The sequence below is a fragment of the Convolutriloba macropyga genome, chromosome 6, assembly GCF_964194025.1.
Source record: "Convolutriloba macropyga chromosome 6, txConMacr16.3, whole genome shotgun sequence".
NCBI classification, from domain to species: domain Eukaryota; kingdom Metazoa; phylum Xenacoelomorpha; order Acoela; family Convolutidae; genus Convolutriloba; species Convolutriloba macropyga.
Window position 1 is genome coordinate 65,657,191 of NC_134473.1, and position 21,933 is coordinate 65,679,123.

Consider the following 21,933-nt stretch of genomic DNA (forward strand, 5'->3'; position numbering starts at 1 on the left):
AGGCATTAGCTGAGATCCTCACACAATGTGTCAATTGCTCCTCACTGTTAAGCTGATGAGACCAATATTATTGCTCCCAAGTGCATGAGAGCACAATAAACGACACATAAGGACAAATAAATTCTATGAAAACAGTGTTAAAGCTGTAGAATTGATAACTATCAACCGAAAACTTTGATTAGGTTCATAATAACCTCAAAAGAAAACCAAAACCAATAGGACCTATCGTTAATCAGAATAAGTGATAATACAACAAAATGCACAAAACTTGAAATTTCACTAATAGTTTTTTTTTAAATAAAGAGTGCTGTAATATAACAAAAACCAACAGCAATGAAATCAAACAATTACTTGCGTTTAATTACGCCTCATTACAACGCCGATAACATTGGCCACTAATGATACTATTTGAAAAGACAACATAACAACAAATACGGCGAAAACTATAAAACTCAACAGTATTCTTTGAAAAACAATACTGTCAAGGTCCCGAGAATCAGAGGCATGATTGTGAAAATATATCTCAAAAAAGATTAGAAAAATTACTAGCCTAGCCGGCATAACATAGCCGCACTAGCTTAGTCGATCTGCAGTCTCAACAAGATAGTAAAGGAGACAGACCAAAAAATCTTCTTATTAAATGCTGAGATGTTATATTTTGATTAAGAATCTGTTTACATTATTACTGCTTCTATTAGGTGCTCTCAAATAAACTTAAACTAGATTGACAAACGCTCACTGGACCCTATCTCTTTGAGAAAAAGCAAAGAAATCAATTTCAGAGTGAGGAGGTCATTTTTGGGAGTGAGAAGTCACGTGCGACCAAAAACTTAATCACGCGAATGAAAAAAACCTCTTCAGAATGAGTTAAAAATGACCTCACGAACGCAACTCCGCATACATTGCATCAACGAATGAAAAAAGCAGATTTGCAGTTATTGTGCCGTCAAATGGTTGTAAAATAAATCTTGACGACGACATTAAAAAAGCTGGAAAAATACCGGAGGCCTCTCGACGCATTAGAGCTTTCCAAAGATAACCGCAATTGCAGCTGAAACTACTACATTTGGTCATAAAACAACTCTTTGACTAAATAGATTTGCTTTAGAAAATCAAAAACCTTGCATCGCTGTCACTTTGAGAATGATTTCATTTTAAAAACATTTGGTAACGTTGAAAAATTCTTGGAATGGTCAAATAATCATAGGCTCAAAAAACTGACAGCGCTATAAATTGTCGTAAATTAGCACACAATAATAGTCTGAACAAAAAAATCCGCATTCAAAAGACATATTGTGAAAGCATAAGGTAGATATTATTCTTAAAAACTAAACTGAAAGAAAAAAGAAAACTAAAATTAGGCCTCATTAAAACACAAAAGCTTTTGGGATCTTTTCCGTTTGTGCCCCCAGTACGTTATGCGCTCCCAGTTACAGAGCACGTTCCAGAGCACAATTTACATAGTAAATCTTTATGTAAAAAAATGGCACGTGCGTCTGGAGGGGGGAATTCAAAGGCTCCTCCTCCTGTTTAGAGTTCAAAGATCGGAAACAATGAAATTTTTTGTGAACAATGTCAAAAATTCTTTAAATTGAACTTGCTGAAAAATTGGTCACTGAATTTAGATGACTTAACGCCTAAAAATGATTCATTTTTTAATAAAACAAAAAATCCCTGACGGTCCACAAAAATAATTCTTCTAGTAATTAAAATCAAAATCGAAACAACTGAGAAAATCTGGACAAAAACAGACAAAATCGTATTACCATGTGTACAATTTTATCAAACGAAACACCTCACGTTATAAATAGGCAATTATTGCATGAAATACCAAATTGAAGTTGCTATATGCATTGGTATTTTGAAAATAGTCCCCTTAAATGTCCAAAAGAAGAAATTCATGGAAAAAAGCCAAAAACTAAGTAAAAAATTGAGAAATTTGCACCGATTTTGAACTTAAAATTCTGGACCAATTGGACGAAAAATGTAGTACTTCCGGTAAAAAAAAACATTAAGTAAACTAATACTCCTCTTGGAGTCGCAAAAACCACGAGAAGGCTAATAATAGCCTCAGCTATAGGCTATAAAAAATATTTTTAATTCCGGAAATATTAAACGTACTTATAAGCATTTGAGCGTACAAAACATGTATCGTTTTCATTTTCAAACTCATATGTGGCTGAGTGCCCTCCTTGTTTAACACCATTTACGTTTTTATTTAAACGTCGACTTTTTTATACTGTGCTTTTTACAGCTTTCTTACTAACTTAAGACCAGAAAATTCATCAAACAAAATATCTATTCCCCTTTTTATGACCCCACTTAAAAAAATACACGCTATATAGCACGTTAGCATGTAAAAGAACAGCGCGTGCGCCAGGGGGGTGTTCCTTTCGATTGATTGACAGAAAAAACTTGGGTTATTTTGGCAATCCACAGCATTTCGTGTAACGGTGCGTGGCAGTGTACTTAATAGTGAAATGACTTACAGCTTTTTGTCTGACTTGTTGTGCGAGAGTGTGTTCCTGCTGTGCTAGCTGTTTGTAGACACTGTTGTTGTCCTGTTTCGACACGTCCTCACCCAATTGGGCAACTCTCACCTGGAGAGCCTCAAAGTTGCGCAGACACTGAGCCAGCTGGTTAGCCTCAGTCCTGAAACAAACCAACAAATGTTGTTGCAGCGATCTGTCTCGCATACCTCGCGCTCATATAATGCATACCCCCCACCTATCGGTTATGGTAGTAGCTTAAACTTAAGAAAATAAGCCTCACTAGGTTGGAGGGTGCAAGAAAATGGGGGATGGCACAAGGGTGGGCAACAAACGGGGGATCCAAACCTCTCAAAATGACCTCATTGTTCAGCAGTTTTGCTCAAATGTATGCATACAGACGAAGACAGAAGGACCCAAACCATAGCCGGCGGGTTGTCGGAATAGCTGCTAAATAGATTTACGTGCCGTATAACATAGATTGAAGCAGATACGGATATAAATTCAAAAGTCATCGACGCCGCTCAGATCAAGCTTGCAAAAAATTCACACAGCAGAAGCCTTTTTATTAAGGATCTTTATTACACATATGAACTCCCTTGACCTATAACTAATTCAAATGAAACTTCAAATAATAGTCAAATAAATAATTCAAAAGTATTAAAAGGTAAATGTCATTTTATTGAGTGAGGTAAGTCACGTATGATCAAAATCTAATCATGCAAATGACTTAATAGCGTTCTCTTTAGTGAGTGACAGAAGATGTCACGCATGCAAATTCCTTTTGTGAGAGAGAGAAGCCAATTAGAAAAATCAACTTTTTGAGCTTTGCTGTGTGAAAAAAAACTTTTTGCTTGCTGTGAAAAACGAAAAAAGAGCAACAGACGACGAAACAAAAACAAACAAGAAAACCGCAATATAGCTACGCCCACATATGACTGACAATATCATATAATATATTTAGTGCAATACATGCCAAAAAACAACAAGAGAACAGGAAAAGATCGGACGAAAATTCAAAATCCGTCAAGAAGTTTCTGGAATAGAGCTTTAGAAATAGCGACAAGCGACACACCAAGACTTGCTCAGCACATCGTTGAGCTTTAGACATCGTTTCTGTTTGATCAGTGACAACCCACGACACACAAAAAAGAGCAAAAATACGAGAAACGCAAAAAGCCAAAAACCGACAAAGTAATGAATATAATTCATTTATTTATAATTATGGACAGGCCCATCAAATCATCAGATATCCCCTCTCCTCAAATATCTCCTAACAACCCATAGAAGACATTTTTAAAATTATCAGAACAAAAATTATATAATATTATGCAAAAACAGAAAACACACCTCTAAAATAGCAAGATAACAAAAGTAGCTCGCAATTGTATAGAAAAGTCTAATATATGCTCAAAAAGCCACGAATCCTATATGCTCAAATCGTACAATAACTGGGTAATATATGTGCGAAGAACCACTTAGGCAATTAAATTTGAGTTAAAACAAAACAGCTTTGAAAATGTAGCAAGTGAAAAAATCTTACCGTATAGAGAAAATTTTTTCCCACCTACTTTTCTCGCTCGTTTTTATAATAATGCATGAACAAAACAAAGCGGCCAACGTGGGACAAATTGCTCTTGATCAATCGGCGGGGCAATTTAAATCAGGGGCTGTAGCAGTAGAAAAAATTTCTTTATAGGTGCGAAAAAATCCCACCAAGGCGGGATACGAACCCCCAACCTCCGGAGCCCAAAACAGAATCATTAGCCACTCGACTATCACGCCATTCTTTGCTATGCTACAATCATGTTACTTTAGCAACAAATTTTTGAAGATCACCTTAACACCACTTCGCGTCATAAAAAACACGATCAAACCTATAATATCCTCGCTATCGCTTCGCGGCAATTAATAAAAGCTTAGAGTATATATATGACTACTCTTAATACTTTAACTTGATACTTTATTCTAACGATATATATTGACCATACATCCAAGATCATAATGTTGACATAAATTATGATGCATTAGCGTAATCTGGTTGATCTAAACTGTCATTAGATAATGTACCAACCCAGATAACTGTGGTATAAGCCAACTCTTTACACCGCTAAAAAAATGACTATCTCCAGTACAGCTAACAGGCATGCTATTGTTGCACCACAACCCCGGTGTAGAAGCAACGTTTTTATCTCGTTATACCACAATTTTGGGTTATTAAAATATCTAGAGTTGTCTCGATATGAAAACATCTTTTTTCATGAAACACTTGCAAAGATCTTACACGCTTATACGTATTTCGGCATTTTCTCACCAAGAATCTAATCAAAGTATCTTAAGTTCAATTTGACAAAGACAACTTACGCGTATTGGACGAGCCACTGTTCGCGGTGTGACTCTGGACAGACTTCAATTTGTTGTCCAGTGATCTGGTGTTGTGCCTTCAACAGTTCTATCGTGTGTGCCAAACTGCTCATAGATTGCAGCTCCTATCAAACAACACAAAGCTCAAACATCAAAATTGGAATCCTTCACCTCACCCTCCCTCAAATTCCTCTCATTAGCCAAGCATTAGTCTTATCGTTAGAAACAAATATGGGCCAAAATTTAATGAAATTCTTACAACTAAAGCATTCTAATTATCAATTTGGATTAATCAACTGAGTTAATCGTATGTCATTGCGCATCTATTCTGCCCCCCCCCCCACAGTGTTTTTTATGACACCCATTTACAAATTCTAAGTAGTTATATAGCACGTTATGCAAAAAAAATCAGCACCAGGGGGTAAAAAGATATGCTGGGGCGATACACAACAGACACCTTATATCGTTTTGGGATGCACCTCCGAAATTCACTTCTAAGAAGAAGTGTGAACAAACATCAAAGATGAAGATGATGAAATTTGAGCAAAAACAATTCATTTTGATTGACAATATGATTGAGATCCACAAGATTATGAATACAGATGCTTAGCAATTTAGCAACATGTTGACAATTTTTTTTGGGATCTATTCCTGTACCCCACCCCCCCCCCCCAGCTTGAGCATATATTCTGCACCCCGCAAGCGCACGTGCCATATTATTACATAATGATTTAATGGTTATGTAATGGAACGTGCTGTCTAACTGGGGGTGCATAACGAACTGGAAGGGAGGCACAAATGTTAAACTCCCGTTTTTTGTTTTGTTTCAAAAACTTTTTGGGTTTTCCTATTACAGACCCCGAATTTATGGTATCATGGTATCCTTGCGGTAATTGGTGCTGTACACATTAACCAAACAAAACTGTCGAGCGGTGGGGGGGGGGTATAAGGGCAAATACTCACTTTCAGTTTAATCGAAAATCTAAGATCAGTGAGATTTCGCTAACGTGGTTGTATATCTTGGTGGCGGATGTCTCAGAGAGGTCCTTGTTGTGAGAGACCTGTTTGAGGAACTCTCTATCCTTTTGAATGTCACCCAATTCCTTCTGGTACTTTGTGCGCAGCCACTGCAGCTCCGCCAACGACTAAATACAAGACATAACATTCACCTTCTCGGATAACTAGTGCCGGAAGTTAAAATGCCAAAAGTTGCTATATACTTAGCCAGAAGTTCGACTTCCATAAATTTTTGCCATTTTAAAATGTGCATGTTTCGTGTTTTAGGCATGGTTACGTGACTCTGCAGAAGTCACTTTGAAATTCTGACTTAATATCTCGAACCACATCGCTTCTCGATAAAAAGCCATAAGTTCTCCGTGACTTCAAGCAGTCACGTAACCATCATTACTTAACACGCACGTGCAAGCTTTAAATTCCAGATCTGTGAAGCGGCAGATTCTACAATGCCAGATTTCAAACTTGCAAGTTTGATTTTCAGGCAAGGACTCCTGCAACGTCACTCTGCTAAAGTAACTTAATGCCCCCTTAAAACCTTTTCATTTTTAATCACAGCAAAGCGCCATATTTTTGTTAATTTTAGCCACTTTCATGAAAAAGTCTCAACTTTTTTAATGAAAACAGGATGATGTCATGACGATAAAGTTTTACTGATTCAGTATATTTGTAAATTTGATGAACCCACTGATTTTATATCAATTAAAAAATTGGGTCTTTCCTATTATACGCCCACGTTTAGTGGTCATATAACGTATAGCCCCTCCTCAATCATAGTAATTATACCAAAATGAGGGCTACAATTTCGGGGGGGGGGGGGTGCTGTAATGGGGAAGACCAAAAAATTTTATAGGGAAAGCAAATAAATTGACAAAAAGCAGTGAGTAGAACATAACCAAAAGAGTGTGAGCAATTGTTCTCTTATAGCGCGCACATAGAGCTGTGACTGAGCCCGAGGAGGTTACGCGCTAAGATAAATCGGGTATCCTCTTTGATTGATACCCCTCCCCGAAATTATAGCCCCCATTATGGCATGTTTACTATGATTGGAGACGGGGGTTGTAATTATAAACGCCCCCATAACTCTAGATTGAACAGAAGGCTCGGAGAACACAGAAAAATGTGACTCAAAACTTCAAAAAAAGCTATTCAAACCACAAATTTATGCTTACTAAGCTATTTCGCTTCACAGAATCCACCGCAACTTCGCTCCTCCGTGAAGCTTTCTGTGTAAGGATGAGCTCTTACTTAACCATAGCTTCAGGTTGACCATAGCCTGACCAATGCTGGCTGCAATGATGGTACCACGTGAAAGTTTCAGACGCAAAAAAAAGTGGCTAAAGTCACCAAAAAAAGAGCAATGCTGCTCATAAAAAGAACAGTCTGAAATGTGGGGAATAATAAGAAAAAGGGCAGCTGAAAACAGGCTACTGTAGGCTTAATGCTGTTCCACTGCGATTACGCAGAAACCACAATTAATTAATTAATTAACTTAATGCCCTCGGATTTCATTAAATTAGAAAGTTTCGTATCGCAGATCGGTCACACGAAAAAACGAACAAAAATGCATTACATAACAGCAAGTCCGTCAAAAATGTCTCAAAAGTTCCTTCTAATTGAAGTTTAGAAATAAAAACCCAAAAGAAATAAAACACCCAAACATCCCAAAACGAGCTCAATCAAAGCTCGAGGAAAAACGAAAATTGTTCCCAAACAAAAAAAATAATTCACGTATCAAAACAGGTACAACCAAATTACCACAAACCCGCTGCATCGTCAAGAGAAGCAACTAAATTTAACTTTGCGTGTTAGGTTGCTTGAGTGTCAGAGGAATCGCTTTCAAATAACTGGCCAAACATTTTAGACCATTATTGATGCGTCCTCGACACTTTTGGGAAAATTGACACTATAGTTCTAGTAAATATCAAACAGGTCTGCAACTCAACTGAATGCCTTCTACTTAATCAGGTCTCTCGTCCAAATGTCAAATTGATCAGACAAAATGAGACGATCAAACGATAGGTCGCAAAAAATACCAGAAGAAAGGCTTAGACGGCTTCACTGATCACAGGTTCGATTAAATCTTGTTATTTTGGGTTGCTCATATTAGTAAATATATAAAGATTATATTAGTATTAATTTACAATATTTCAAACATAACCGACTAACGTCGGAAGAATTGCTCTCGAAGAGTGGGAGCTCTAACCTATTGCAGCCTGCTTCGGTCAGGGGGGGGGGTAACTAAAATCAATATAGGGGCTTCAAATGACGTCGGAGGTTATTATATACCACTATAGTCACTAAAATTTAAAATGGAAAAAAATCTCCAATATCGGCGCACTTTTCATTTGACTTTTAGTAGTGAACTACCGCCACTTGATCTCAGCTGCCTAAAACAGTGAATGAGAGCGAAATTTAAATCACGCAAAACTCAAGGGCGAAAAATTGAAGGGCTTAAAAGTCACTCGATAAGTCGCATCGGTCGAGCGAGAAATTTGCATTCAAGAAGACCAACACGTTTACAATAACTGCTTCAAACTTCGTTCGAGAGCAATTAAATTTAGTTAGATTTAGATGATTTGCAGAGGTTTTTGTTGATATGAGAATGGACCGGTTTAGAAATCTTCTGATTATATTCGATCACCACCCTCATCATCAATTCAACAATTCAAATGTTTCTACAGCATAAAGCGCTAACGTCGGACGACTTACTCTAAAACGACTGGCTGGGAATTGGCTTTCGTAGTTGCTAACTTAAGTTTAGAGAGTCTAGCCTCAATTGTTGAGGGGAGCAAAAAAAGTAGGTTGTCCAAACCTTCCACAAAAATGCCCATAACATTAAATTAGTCTCATCAGTAGTTTCGATGAGACATACACTTAGAGCCTATTGCAGCTCTACAAGAACTGCGCAAGGAACTAATGTCTTCGGGATTTACCAGATTATCCCGTTTCTTTAGGCACAAGTCAAACTAGTTGGACGAAAAACAGTCAGACACAAAACTGACTTAAAGACTAACAGGACCAAAATATCTGCAAGAACTGCGAATTTTTGAGAGCAATTACTATTCTCCAGATTTAGGGTCAACTAATAAACATAGCTGGCAGATTGCCAGAAAATAGCCGCAATAGATTCGTAGATCGGCAGTCTAAAGAAAACAGTAAAAAAGACAGACCAAAATAATTCGTCTTCTCATTGAAGGCTGATCTGTTATATTTTGATTAAAAATCTGTATAAGTTATTGCTGCCTCTATTAGCTGATCTCAAATAACCTTCATTTAGAGTGACACACACCCATTTGACCTTATCTCTTTGAATCAAGTGTGACCAAAAACTTAATCACGCGCATGAACAAAAAAACTCGCTCCACTAAGAGCGAAAAATGACGTCACACATGCAATTCAGTTGAAACTCCATGAACGAATGAACAAAAAGTGGCTAAGACGTCAGATGGTCGTAACAAAAATCATGACGACGAAATAAAAAAAACATAGCAGGACAAGTCCTGGCGTACAATTCAAAGAACTTTCATTGAATAAAAATCTAGACCTAAAACGGACTATGAATGGATTAGAAAAACCATTTAGAAAAAAATCCGATCCAAAAAATAGCCGGAAAATAGCCGCCGTTGATTCCAATAAGCATGATTGGGATTGAAAGAATAGATATGGAAAAAAAGATTTTTGTACAAAAACATTTTTTAAGTCCCCTTTATTTTGATGGCATTTCGTAGTTGAACATACTTCTGTTTCTTAGAGAGAGGCTACAGGGGCTACTATCAATACCAATAAGCACAAGAGATGGTAACTAAGACTTATAGGAACGACGTTCAAATATGGGGCATCTAAAATTGGGCTTTATGGGTTTATCCCGTCTCTATTTCTGACTTCAATTTTTTATTCTGACTCTGTTCATTTTGAATTGCTTTGCTGAGCAACTGATGCTCAAATTCACTTTTAGCAGAATGAGAGAAGAAACTAGCCTAGAGAAGTCAAAAAGATTTCACGCAAATTGCTGAAAAAGCGGCAAAATGGTAAAGTGAAAAAAAGTTCGACACAGAAAACATAGCAGGACAAGTCCTGACGTACAATTCAAAGAATTTCATTGACTAGACAGAAAAACTAGTTCTAGACCGTTCTAGACAGAAAAACTAGTTCTTGAAATTGCCGCATGTGAACAAAAAACCACTACCGAGAAACCGAATTTTTGTTCAAACACCATTTTCGCACTCTACTTTAAATTTATAGCAAAAAAATTTCACGCCGCAAAACCACTCGCTTTTTCGATCCATTTCCTGTTTCGGCGTGACCAAAATCTCTACTCCAATTTGACTTCAGAAATCATGAAAATGTGTGAACAGATCTTTAAAAAAAGACAGCGCCCCAATACAATTCAAATTCTTTGAATTGTAAAAAACCAAGGGAAGGCCAATAAGAGCCCCAGCTATCGCTGTGCGGCTATTAATTACTGGCATACCTGTTTCGTTGAGCTTTCATAGCCAGTTTGCAACAACTCCAACTGGCCCCGCAACGAGTCACTTTTGCTTCCACTTCCGAATCTGTTGTCACTGGACAGAGAACCACTCTGGCCACCTCTCTCCCTGCCCTGTTTTGGTAGCTCATTTGTGAAGAACAGCTTGGCACGTCTTGTGGATCCAAGCGAGGCATCGGCCGACGAGGCTAAAGAAGATGATGGTCCTATGAAGGCTCTGTGATGTGCGGCATTGCTCTCCAGGGAGGAGTGTGGTCGGTGACTGTCCCGACTGAGCGAGCGGACATGGCCCCCTCCAGCTGTGGCACTTGTTGGGTGGTGGCCGAGGGATGATGAATACTGAAACATTTTTGTAATTGTAAATGGCCGACAAATTGCCGGAAAATAGCGGCCGTTGACGCACATTGAGATTGAAACAGAGAAGATTAGAAATTGTCATAACTGAAAGCTATTAAGCTTATTACTAATGTTAGCTAGCAATTATGATTAAATGACAGGGTTTTATCGGTTTATCCAGTTTCTTTTGATTTTGCTCTATTGACATTGACCGTATTCACCACATTACGTAACTCAATGCGTGAAAGGATTTAACTCCATTCAGTTGAAACATGAAGTGAGGTAAGTCACGAGTCAAACGTGAAAATCGTTACATAAGTAAAACGAAAAACGGGATTAAACGGTAAAACGAATTTTAACAAACATAGCAGGAAAAGTCCTGAAACAATTCAAAAAATTTTTTTTCACTAAACAAAGAACTAGAACAAGAATGGACTGTGAATGGATTGAGAAAATTGAGAAAACCATTTAGAAAAAAAATCCGATAAAAAAATCGAAAAAGAACAGTAAAAATCAAATTCAAAGTGGCGCATGTGAAAAAAAAATCCACAAGCGTGAAAGCGAAATTTTGTTCAAACACCGTTTTCTCACCCTACTTTAAAATTAGAGTGCAAAAATTTCACGCCGCAAAACCAGTCGACTCTTCGCTCCGCTTCCTGTTTCGACGCGACCAAAATCATCACTTCAAGTTGACTTCATAAATCATGAAAATGTTTGAACAGATCTTAAGAAATCAGCGCCCCAAGAGAATTTAAATTCATTGAATTGTAAAAAAAGAGCACCTAAATAATAGCGGTTGAGAGGCTGATGGCGGCTATTAATCAGTTCAAATCTGGAACAGATCAAATTGCCCTATTCGACATCTTTAAATTGCAATCCTGACAATCGGTTTTCAATGTTGCAGGTTATTCCTCATGACCAGCCTTATCCTGTAGCTTGTTAGTTATTTCAGTCTCCCGCTCATTGGGTGAGACGACAAGGTAATGAGATTACAAATTGCATTTTCATTTGATTGTTGACTAAATTTTGAAGCAAAACTCACCTCTCCGGCGACATAATTAGAGATTTCATTGAGCTGTAGCAAATATTAAGAATGCAGTTCCTCGGACCGCAATTACGGAAATTGACTGGCTTAACTTGTAAAGGGCAACTGACGGACCCTTCGAAAAAAGCATCCATTTTCAACAATAACAGCCATTCCCTTCAGCTTCTTTTTCAATGTCTGTGAGCAACCCCCAAGAACTTCAAAAGCAAGGGGAACAAGAATTACTTGTGAACAATTGCTTTCATGTGTGCCATACTTCCACTCTTCTATTTCTTAAAAACAAACAACTGATGAATTTTTGCTAATGGATTAACTATTACACAGAAAACACGGTACTTAGAACTTTAAATTCCCGAAAAGGAGATCAGACAAAAAAAGCAAGGCATGACTGAATAGATAAAAGGTCAACAAAGTATGTACGAAAATGAGCAAATGAAAAAAAAAGACTGAAGATTGCCCAAATAGCTGTGAAATAGAATTAAGTTCGATATAATATACATAATAACATATAAAGAATTAAAGTGACGGAATTGGTCATCTTACATATAATAACCATTTAAAAACCAAAATATTTTAATCTTCTTCGGACAAAGATCAAAATTCGCACAAAAAATGCTTTAGGTTTGCCATGCTTTATAAATCACAGCCTTCAATATATAGGGCTCTTTTATCGAACTTGTAAGAGATTGTAGGAAGAATAATAATCCTTACGTAATATTTGTCTACCAAACTCATTTAGAGAGTGAGGTAATTCATTAATGATGAGAAAACGTATCGCCATAGATCGTGCAGAGAAAGCCAATCTTCTGAGGTTTACAGCGTGAAAAAAAATGAAAAGGAAAAAAAACGTCAGACGAAACAAAAAACATAGCGCGGCAAGTCCTGAACTAAAATTCGCATTATCGTTGCCTAAACAAACAGCTAGACCTAGAAACGGCCAGGAACAGATTTTCAAAACCATTTAGAAAAAACATCATAAAAAACGACAGACCAATAAAAAAAACTTTGCCGCTCGGTTATCAAAAAATCTCTATCGAGATCACAATTTTTTTGTTCAAGTACCGTTTTTATCAATCTACTGGGAAACATTGTGTTGAAAAATAATAAAAATCATTGAACAGATATTAAAAAGACATCACTCCAATAAATTTTTTTGTATTGCAAAAAAGCAAGGATACCAAAAAATAGGTTTGCTCAGCTTACTCCAGAAATCAAAACATACCCGGCAGATTGCCGGAAAATAGCCCCCGTTGATTCCCCATAACCAAGATTGGGATTGAAAAAATAGAAAAACTAATAAAAAAATCATTATTGTATACAAATACGTAGTGAGACGACACAGGGGCTAGTATCAATACCAATAAGCATTAGAGCTGGTAACTAATAACAAAATTCGAGTAACAGGCATCTAAAATTGGGCTTTATGGGTTTATCCCGTTTCTATTTCTGATTTCGTTTTTTTTGATACTGACTCTGTTCATTTTGAAATGCTTTGCTGAGCAACTGCTGCCTAAAAACACTTTTAGCAGAATGAAAGAAGAGTGAAACTAGCCTAGAGAAATCAAAAAGATTTCACGCAAAATGTTGAACAAGCTGTGAATTAAGGTAAAGCGAAAAAAATTTTATTCGACGAAGTAAGAAAATAGGAGCGCTATAATAGCCGGCCGAGAAGCTGAGGCGGCTCCTACTAAATGAAAAAAAGTTCAGATATTACAAAAAATGAAAACATAACCATCTAAAGTTGGCTTTTGAGCAGATGGCTTCGGTAGTAGCTAGCGCGGGCTAGATTCTAGCTTCAGCTGACCTTATGGGAAGAGAGGGAATAGAAAAAGGGGTGCATTAGATGATTTGGGTGTGAGGGTGTCATGCCAAGCGTGGGTGCAGGGGAGGGCTTTAACTATTCATTTAGTTTTTGAGGAAAAACATTCAAAAGCGTCAAGAAAACGATTTAACAAAAAATCGCATTAAAAAGAAGCTAAAATAGAAGCAATAAAAGAAAAAGAAGCAGCAAGCAAGAAAAAAAATTGCAAGATGTCGGAATCACTCAACTCCTCTATATTTGATCTGGAGAAACTGAAAAAAATTTGCCGCAAAAATACTGGAAATGGGCAACAGTTTATTCCAAAACAATTGGCAGACTAAAAACTACCCCTGAAAACTACAAGTTAAACCCAATTCTGTACAACCTAAAACTAAAATTTTTAGGACGCCAAATTGTATACCGCAATCAAAGCTTCGCTTAAAATTTACGTAAAACGTACTTTTAGGAACTAGATAAACGTACCGACCAGTAAATTTCTAAAGGAACGGCTGTCAGATCAAGACAACATCAGCTGTCAGATGAAAAACAACCGCGAAAAAAAATCACATTCAATTACCAACCTAACCAACTAATATGACTGGCGAGGGATTGGCGTTGGTCAAAGGGAGGCTAGCATTAATGAGTACACAGGCAGAAAAGTGGGTGGTGGGTCGAGTATAAAAATCAATTTACACCATGAACTATCACCTCTTGACATAATTTTTTTTGCTTTTTTTCAGTGTCAAAAAGTGTTCTAACTTGGCGTGCAGTTTTAGTTAGATTCTAAAACTATACTTAATTCAGCTTCCAAACTGGAAGCTGATAAGCTTAATACTAATGTCAGCTAGCAAACACTCTAATGAACTTTGATAACATAATTCTTCTTGACTTAATGACCGGGCAAGACTAAAAAATCAAATATATTTTTCAAAGACAGGATCAACATCAAAAACCAACTGCTATGAACTCTAGTGCCAACTATATTCCTCTATTTCTCGTTAGCAACCTGTCATTAAATGACGATGAGTCCTCTCACTAATAATATTAAATAATAAGACAAAAATAACCAAAAATCGCAGTAAAACTCGCTGAAACTTTTTGAAAACACTCAAGTAAAAAAGTCACAGAACGCAACCGCTACTAAAGGATACATTTCCATCAATTATTTGATTGCTCAACGACCACAGTCGTTTGATTGCTCAACGAGACCTGTAATCAAAGGGATTAAGTGATAAGACAGCAATCAGTATGATTTTTTTTTAAAAGACGAACAAGCGTGTAAGTCACAAAAAGCAATAGCTATGAACTGAAATGACTTGCTTTAATTGAAGCCTTTTTAGCAACCAATGAGACCTGTCGATAATGAGACCAAGTTAAGACTACAAAGTTGAAAAGATAAACTCGCAAAACTGAAACAATTAAATCGATAAACTTTACCCCTAATAGCAGCATCAGAGAACTGTCCGCAATAAGATTAAATGATGAGACATCAAAAAGTACAATAAATACTTGCAGATCGCAAAAATTCACTCAAAATTTTTCAGAAAAAGTAGTGTCAAAGTCATGAACACCACTAGCTATTAACTCGAGCCATTAATTAGGTTCTTTTATGACTGATTAGCAACCAATCAGACCTGTCACTGATGATACTAAGTGATAAGACAAGATAATTTTTTTTAAAAAATAGGAAAAATCTAAAAATCACTAATATTTTATGACAACAAATAGTGGCAAAGTCATAAGTTTTGGCTGCCCCTTAATGAATTCAAGCAAAGGCAAATAGGCACAATTCGAACACATATGTACCGTCTTAAAAGCACTGAAGGAGAGGAAACTCTGAAAACAGTAGTCAAATTGACGCACCCGAAAAAAAATTCATCTCAAAAACCGCCAAAATTGTTCGAACACCAATTTCTCACACCACTTTGACTGTATTTTGGAAAAAAATCACAAAAGACAGGAGCGACCAAGAAAGAACTAGCGATGAGGATGACGATGAATTAATGATAGAACTAATGACATACCTTTTGGAACGAGGATGCGGGCGATTGTGAATATCTTTCCAAAGAGCTATGATTCCTAGATCTTCCCGAATGGTGTCGTCTACCCATTAGCATCAACAGTTCCTTGTCACTTGACGTCACAGACGCGGGATCAATGCCCGATGATAAAAGATCCGACGGACCTAAAGATGACGGGTCTTCGTTTAAGAGACGCTGGGCGGGGGTTCTGTTACTCAATTGAGATGATTTGAAACCTTCACTGCTATTCAGACTGCTTTCCTCTGTTGAGGTGGGGCTCGACCTTATGAGTTTGAAGCTTGCTGGCTGGAATCTGTCATTCGTGTCTAAAATCCAATTCCTACACTCCCTTTTTGACAAAAGCTAGGATAAGCAATTCAGGTTTTGTTATTTTTGTGCAAGAATAATTGATAGAGGCTGCACAAATTTAGGATTAAAGAATGTTGAGCAAAATTGACACAAAACTAATAAACGAAAATGACAAGTATTTGAGCCAATATAGCCACTGGCAATTCAAAAGCCGTGTCTGAGCAGTTTATAAAAACGACAGAGCAAAACCACAAAACACAACTTGTCATATTTAGAATTGACTTGAATTATTTCCTTGCACACTATTATTACGAAAAACATCAAAAAACAAGAACAAACCCTTAATTTTAAGTAATTTCCAAATGAGCAGAATATAATTCTCTTTTAGCTTTTGAAGAGCAAAAATACATAAACGACTAAAGACAACAAAAATTTAATAGCTCCAGCCAAACCGCTTACATTGAAAAAAATCATATCAACGTGAAACAAAATTCATGCATCCTAATTTTTACGGAGCAAAAATTCTCTCGAAATTCTCGAGTTTAAGAAGTCTAAAAATGGGCAACTGGATTTAACATTTTGCGTCCGCGGATATGCTTTCCTTTGTTCAGCTAATTCTTTCTGATCGATATTTATACCGTGTGTAGAACGTTTTCTGAAATTCTCTCTTTATTGAGTTATCGGAGTTTAAAAATTCGCTAAATTTCGGCGCCTTATTCGACAATTTTAATTGCGATTTGAATCAATTCGCAAATTTCAGCTTGTTTATTTCAAAAAGTTACATTTCATAAAATTAAATTTTTATAATAGAAGAGGACTAAACACTATGACAGGCGCGTAAATGTTAGCCCAGGTAAATTTTTAAGGGTGCACAAAAACAGACACGTTAGGGGTTCGAACCCACGCCCTCCATGATGGTAGTCTGTCATCTTTGCCACTAGGCCATTCCCCCCATTCCTGCGTTCTTAAGCACTCTTTTTTATTCGCTTAGAATCGCCATTATGTCAGCCACATTCTTCATGTCGGAATAAAAGCAATTTAGATCAGGCAAAAAATAAGAAGTCAAGTGTGAATAAGTCACTTGAGACCGACAAAATGTTCTAGAACAAAAGCGCAAAAACGGTCAAGCAAAAGTTTGCACTAAGACACGTATTTACACTAACTGCTTCAAATTTCCTTGACGAGCAATTAATAAATCAATTAACAAGTTATTTACCGTTTTTAATAGCGTATCTATTGGCAGCAGAGCCCTGTTCCAGCAAAGACGTCGAAGATGAGGGTCTGGATGAGATTGAGGAACACAGTTCTAAGATGTCATTGAGTCTTCTCGATTCCAACTTCTGCAGTTCCTCCTCTTTCCTCCTTGCTTCACTCGCCTCTCGGTGCAACTGACCCAATTCTACTTTTGACAGATTCGAATGGTCCAAGTAACCTAGTCAATAACAACTTCATGAATTTATTTAGCCGGACAAGTAAAATTTTTCATGGACAAATTTGCTGCAGTCAAATAGCTTTTTGATATGTTCAGGAATCATTCCTTTTCCCAACAAACACAATTTGTACTTTCACAAGTAAGTGCAAAATACTAGTACAAGTGATAATTTTTCCACTGATAATAATTTGCATAGCCCAGTGGGATTGACTGTCCATCAAAATTATATATGCTTTCATAAATCATGAAAAGAAGACCGCAATGAAAACAATACCAACAGGTTGCCGGAAAAACACCATGGACAGCACTGTTAAAGCCAGAATTCGATTAAAACAACAAAGGCAAAAAAAACAAAAATCTGTGCCGAAAAGACTGAAACATTGACACCCAATATTAACGCTAATAATCAACAAGCTCACCGTAGTAATACAATTCAAGCACTATAATTTCTCAGTAAATTCTTTGAGGCTTAACCTGTTTAGTATTCTAACTTCGAAAACTAACAATCAGAGACGAGCTTCTACGAAAAGTGGAGGTCAATAATGGGACAATTTTCTTGATTATCTGAGAAAGGAGTCAAATTAAAACTGTTTTAAGAATGCACTTTTGAGATCAGAAAGAATGCATCATCTGCATCAGGAGCTCTACCAATTCTTTTGGTCAATCTCGTTCGCTCTAAATTCAACTATAAAAAGACGAAAACTTTAACTTCAAACATAACTGACTAACGTCTGGCAAATCACTCTCAAACGACTAGCGAGTGGTTTGCTCTGTCAATGCCTCACATTAACTTCGTTGATTTTACCGCAATTGCAAGTGATTCTTATGACTTTATAACCCAAAATAGTAAGAGAATGAGAAGTCGATTGTAAACGGATGTAAAATGCTTAGCTTGAATTGATTTATATAGAAAAACTAAACATGTGAAACGAAGAAAATAGATCTTTATAAAGAGAAAAGACAGGATACGATACGATAGAAGGACAAGAGGCTATTAGTCGTTTTCATTTTGGCGCATCCATAGGAATACACCAACTGTTCAGCTCATTGCGACTGATAATGGACATTTTGACAGATGCGACGTATTCAATGAGTGAGATTTAACTTCGCCACATCACAGCTATTATGATGATATGAATGAGAAAAGGACTGGTCAAAGAACGATAGAAGGGGACTAGTAAGGCAAATACATCGCCATTGTGGGGAAATACACTGCACCAACAGTCCATCAAGAAAGAAATCAACTACAGGTGATACCTGTCGCTCTGTTTGGAACTGATAATAAAAGACATAATTGTTATGCCATTCTGGGCAACGGTAGCGTAATTTCATATGTCTTCAACAACGCTACCGACAAAGTAGAGGCTCCAAAAACTTCAGAATTTGATCTGAATAGGTCACACACATTTGACGAAGCCGTCATGCACGCAAATCTTGTTCGCTTAGACATTGGAAAGTTCAATAGCGAAAAACTACTCTTCTGTTTAAACTACGTACATGCAGTGAGTAATTGGACTTACAACAATTCACCTGTGAACGATTTGAACGAAGCGTGTTCGTTCTAACATCACCTTCAACATATACATTTTAAACTTAGTGATAACAAGATACAGATACTGATAGGTGTTGACGCCACCCAATACATTTTGGAACGCGATTTCCTTCAAGGACCCTCAGGAAGCCCCTTTTGCTTTACGCAATCTTCTCGGTTGGACAACTACAAGCCCAATTAAGCGAAAAGGTGAGCCAATCTTACAGGAAACAAACCTCCTATCCCATAGTTACAGAGCCTTTGACCATGCGCTGACAAATTTAACTGTTCACACTTAAAGACATCTTCAGAGAATGTGTGACCAGTCTATGGAAAATAGAGAATGCAGGAACTGAATTTGAAGAAACTGCAGATACTTCAACAGACAGTAAAAGAGCAGTTCAAATGCAACAAGATACAATTCATCATATCGGAGACAGATATGAAATTGGTTTACTTTGGAAACAAGACAGTAAATGAGATAACTATCCAGTTGCCAAAGCACAACTTGATATCACCGACTCAACTTGACAGCGCCCACTCAACAAAAATATGGAGTTGAAACAATTGTATGAGAAAACACCAACCCAAACAAACCCAGAAGATTTAGGGGTGTTGCAAACGCCGCATCTGTTTTCAAGAAGCAGTCACTTAACAAAAACCTTCTGTCAGGCCCCGAACTTCTCAACAACCTGGTCGGTTTACTACTCCGCTTTCTCCAGGATCCTGTTACAGTAATGTTAGACATAGAAGCCATGTTTATGCAGGTCTGCATACGAACAGAAGATCAGTCTTGCCTCCGTTTTCGTTGGCCGACAATGAAGTCCATACGGCAGTTCCAGTACACGCTACTCATCTTTGGAGCCAGATGTTCACCAACAAGAGCAATATTTGAGCTCCAACAAACAGCAAAAGACTTTGGAAACACTGCTACAACAAAAGATTTAATACACAACAGCTTCTACATGGTTGACTCTGTGCATTCTTTCGTCAATGAACAGGAAGCTCCAACGGCAGTTCATGACCTGCGACAAATAATGTAACCAACTAAGTTTGTCTCAAACTCTGCTCAATGCCTTAGCAAAATATCCGAAGAACAATGACAATGAAAAAGACAAACATCGTGTCTTAGGTGTAATGTGGAATACAGCTAATGATACTTTCTTCAACCAGAAGCTTGCCAAAGTTCATGAAAACAAAACGGACTACACACTCAGAAAGCTCCTTAATTAGTTGCCTGCTTGTTTGATCCATTAGGAATCATTGCCCCATTACTGATTACTCAAAATCATCTTGCAGGATACTTGGAAAGAAGGACTTGCATGGGATGATCTCCTGTCAGATGAGAAACAGAAATGAATAAAAACTTGGATTGATCAACATCTAAATGTGCCAGCAATAGCAATGCCACGATGTTTTGTGTCTTCGACCGAGCCATCTCCCATAAACCAGTTACATTGCTTCTTTGAAGCCTCACAGCTGGCCTATGGAGCTGTCATACATCAGGTCTCAGTCAGCTAAAGCCATTTCAACTGGGTTTGTTATATCTAGAGCTAGAGTTGCGCCACGAAAGCAAATCAGCATCCCAAAACTAGAGTTGCAAACAGCAGTGCTAGGATGCAGACTAATGCAGTTTGTTTCCAAGCAGCTTACAATACCAGTTACTTCAAGACACTTTTGGAGCGACAGTGAAGCAGTCCTTGCCTGGATAAAAAGCAAAGACAAATTGAAAACATATTTTGCAAATCGAGCACAAAAGATCCGCAGCAACACTTACGTCTCCAAGTGGCAGCATATCAGCGGAGAAATTAACACCGCAGACCATGTATCCCGTGGAATACTAACATGTGACCTCGATGTGTTCTGGTTAACGCCGCCAGCTTTCCTAAGTGATCCTGAGAGCCATTGGAAGAACTCACCGAGTTACAAGGAAGAGACGAACGTCACAATGGAAACTTCGAACGATGTCTTATTGAGGTCAACAGATTCTCAAAGTGGACGAAGTTAATGCGCTCTATGGCTTTTGCCATAAGGTTCATAAAGAATCTCAGATCGAAAAAGAGGCAAACTAGAACTCGACGACATTAACGAAGCCCGAACTTATCTCTTCAGAAAATCGCAAGAGAAGTCCTTCAAAGACGCCATCAAACACACCAACCAATACAGGCCTTTGTCAAAAAACGATCATCTGCTCTGATTGTCCCCTTTTTTGAAAGTGGAGTTCTTCGCGTTGGTGGCAGAAGAAAACCAAGCTCGCTACCTTTTGACGCCAAGCACCCCATCATCCTGGACTCTAAAGAGCACAGCATTCAACTCTAAATACAGAAATGCAACCAAATTCGTAAATTTGTATGCACATTGGAGTTGAAAACACCCGCAACTACATACAACAGAGATGCTTATTTATTGGAATCAGAGCCCTCCTGAGAAGTTTGGCCTTCAAATGTTTCGACTGTCACGCTTCCGAGAACAGGGACTACAGCCACTGATGGCAGACCTGCCAGAGATTCGTTTCCAGGAAACGCAGTCACCAGCCAGTCAACTTCACCAATGTCGGCGTGAAATACCTTGGACCGTTTGCGGCCGGTCATCGAGATCCAGAAATGAAGACCTACATCTGCTTATTCATTTGTTTGGTTACAAGAGCAATTCACATGGAAGTTGCAGAAGACCACGGCACAGACAGTGTTTGACAGCAATCCCATGCTTCATTGCTCGACGCGGCCAACCGCGCTTGTTTTTCTCAGACAACGGATCTAATTTCCTGGGAGCAAGAAAGCAGATCAGACAAAGACCACTGATGTTGGACCACGACTACATCAAAGATCAGCTATTGAACCAGTCTGTCGAATGGAAGCTCAACCTACTCCTACTCCTAATTTCGGTGGGATGTGGGAGAGACTCGTTCAGTGTGTCAAAAGAGCTCTTCTCTTGAACCTCGGTTCCGCAAATCTCACCCCAGATGTCTTTGCCACGATCGTCAGCGAAGTCGAGTGTCTTGTCAACTCGCGTCCACTCATCCACGTGAGAAGCAACCAAGAAGACGACAACCCACTTACCACGAACAATTTCTTGCTTGGAAGACCCTTCTGCAATGTTCCT

The 21,933-nt window shown here is 37.9% G+C and overlaps 1 protein-coding gene across 1 annotated transcript in view; it reads right to left on the reverse strand.

Annotated features, from left to right (window-relative positions):
- LOC142341378 (uncharacterized) overlaps positions 1–21,933 on the reverse strand; it is a 119,067-nt gene that overhangs the window by 19,381 nt on the left and 77,753 nt on the right. The window contains exons 7-12 of the mRNA XM_075392305.1: positions 17,085–17,300; positions 15,563–15,885; positions 10,342–10,695; positions 5,861–5,998; positions 4,854–4,978; positions 2,490–2,652 (exon numbers count right to left, since the gene is read on the reverse strand). Coding sequence (XP_075248420.1) covers positions 2,490–2,652; positions 4,854–4,978; positions 5,861–5,998; positions 10,342–10,695; positions 15,563–15,885; positions 17,085–17,300 — 1,319 coding nt within the window. The remainder of the gene's footprint in view (positions 1–2,489; positions 2,653–4,853; positions 4,979–5,860; positions 5,999–10,341; positions 10,696–15,562; positions 15,886–17,084; positions 17,301–21,933) is intronic.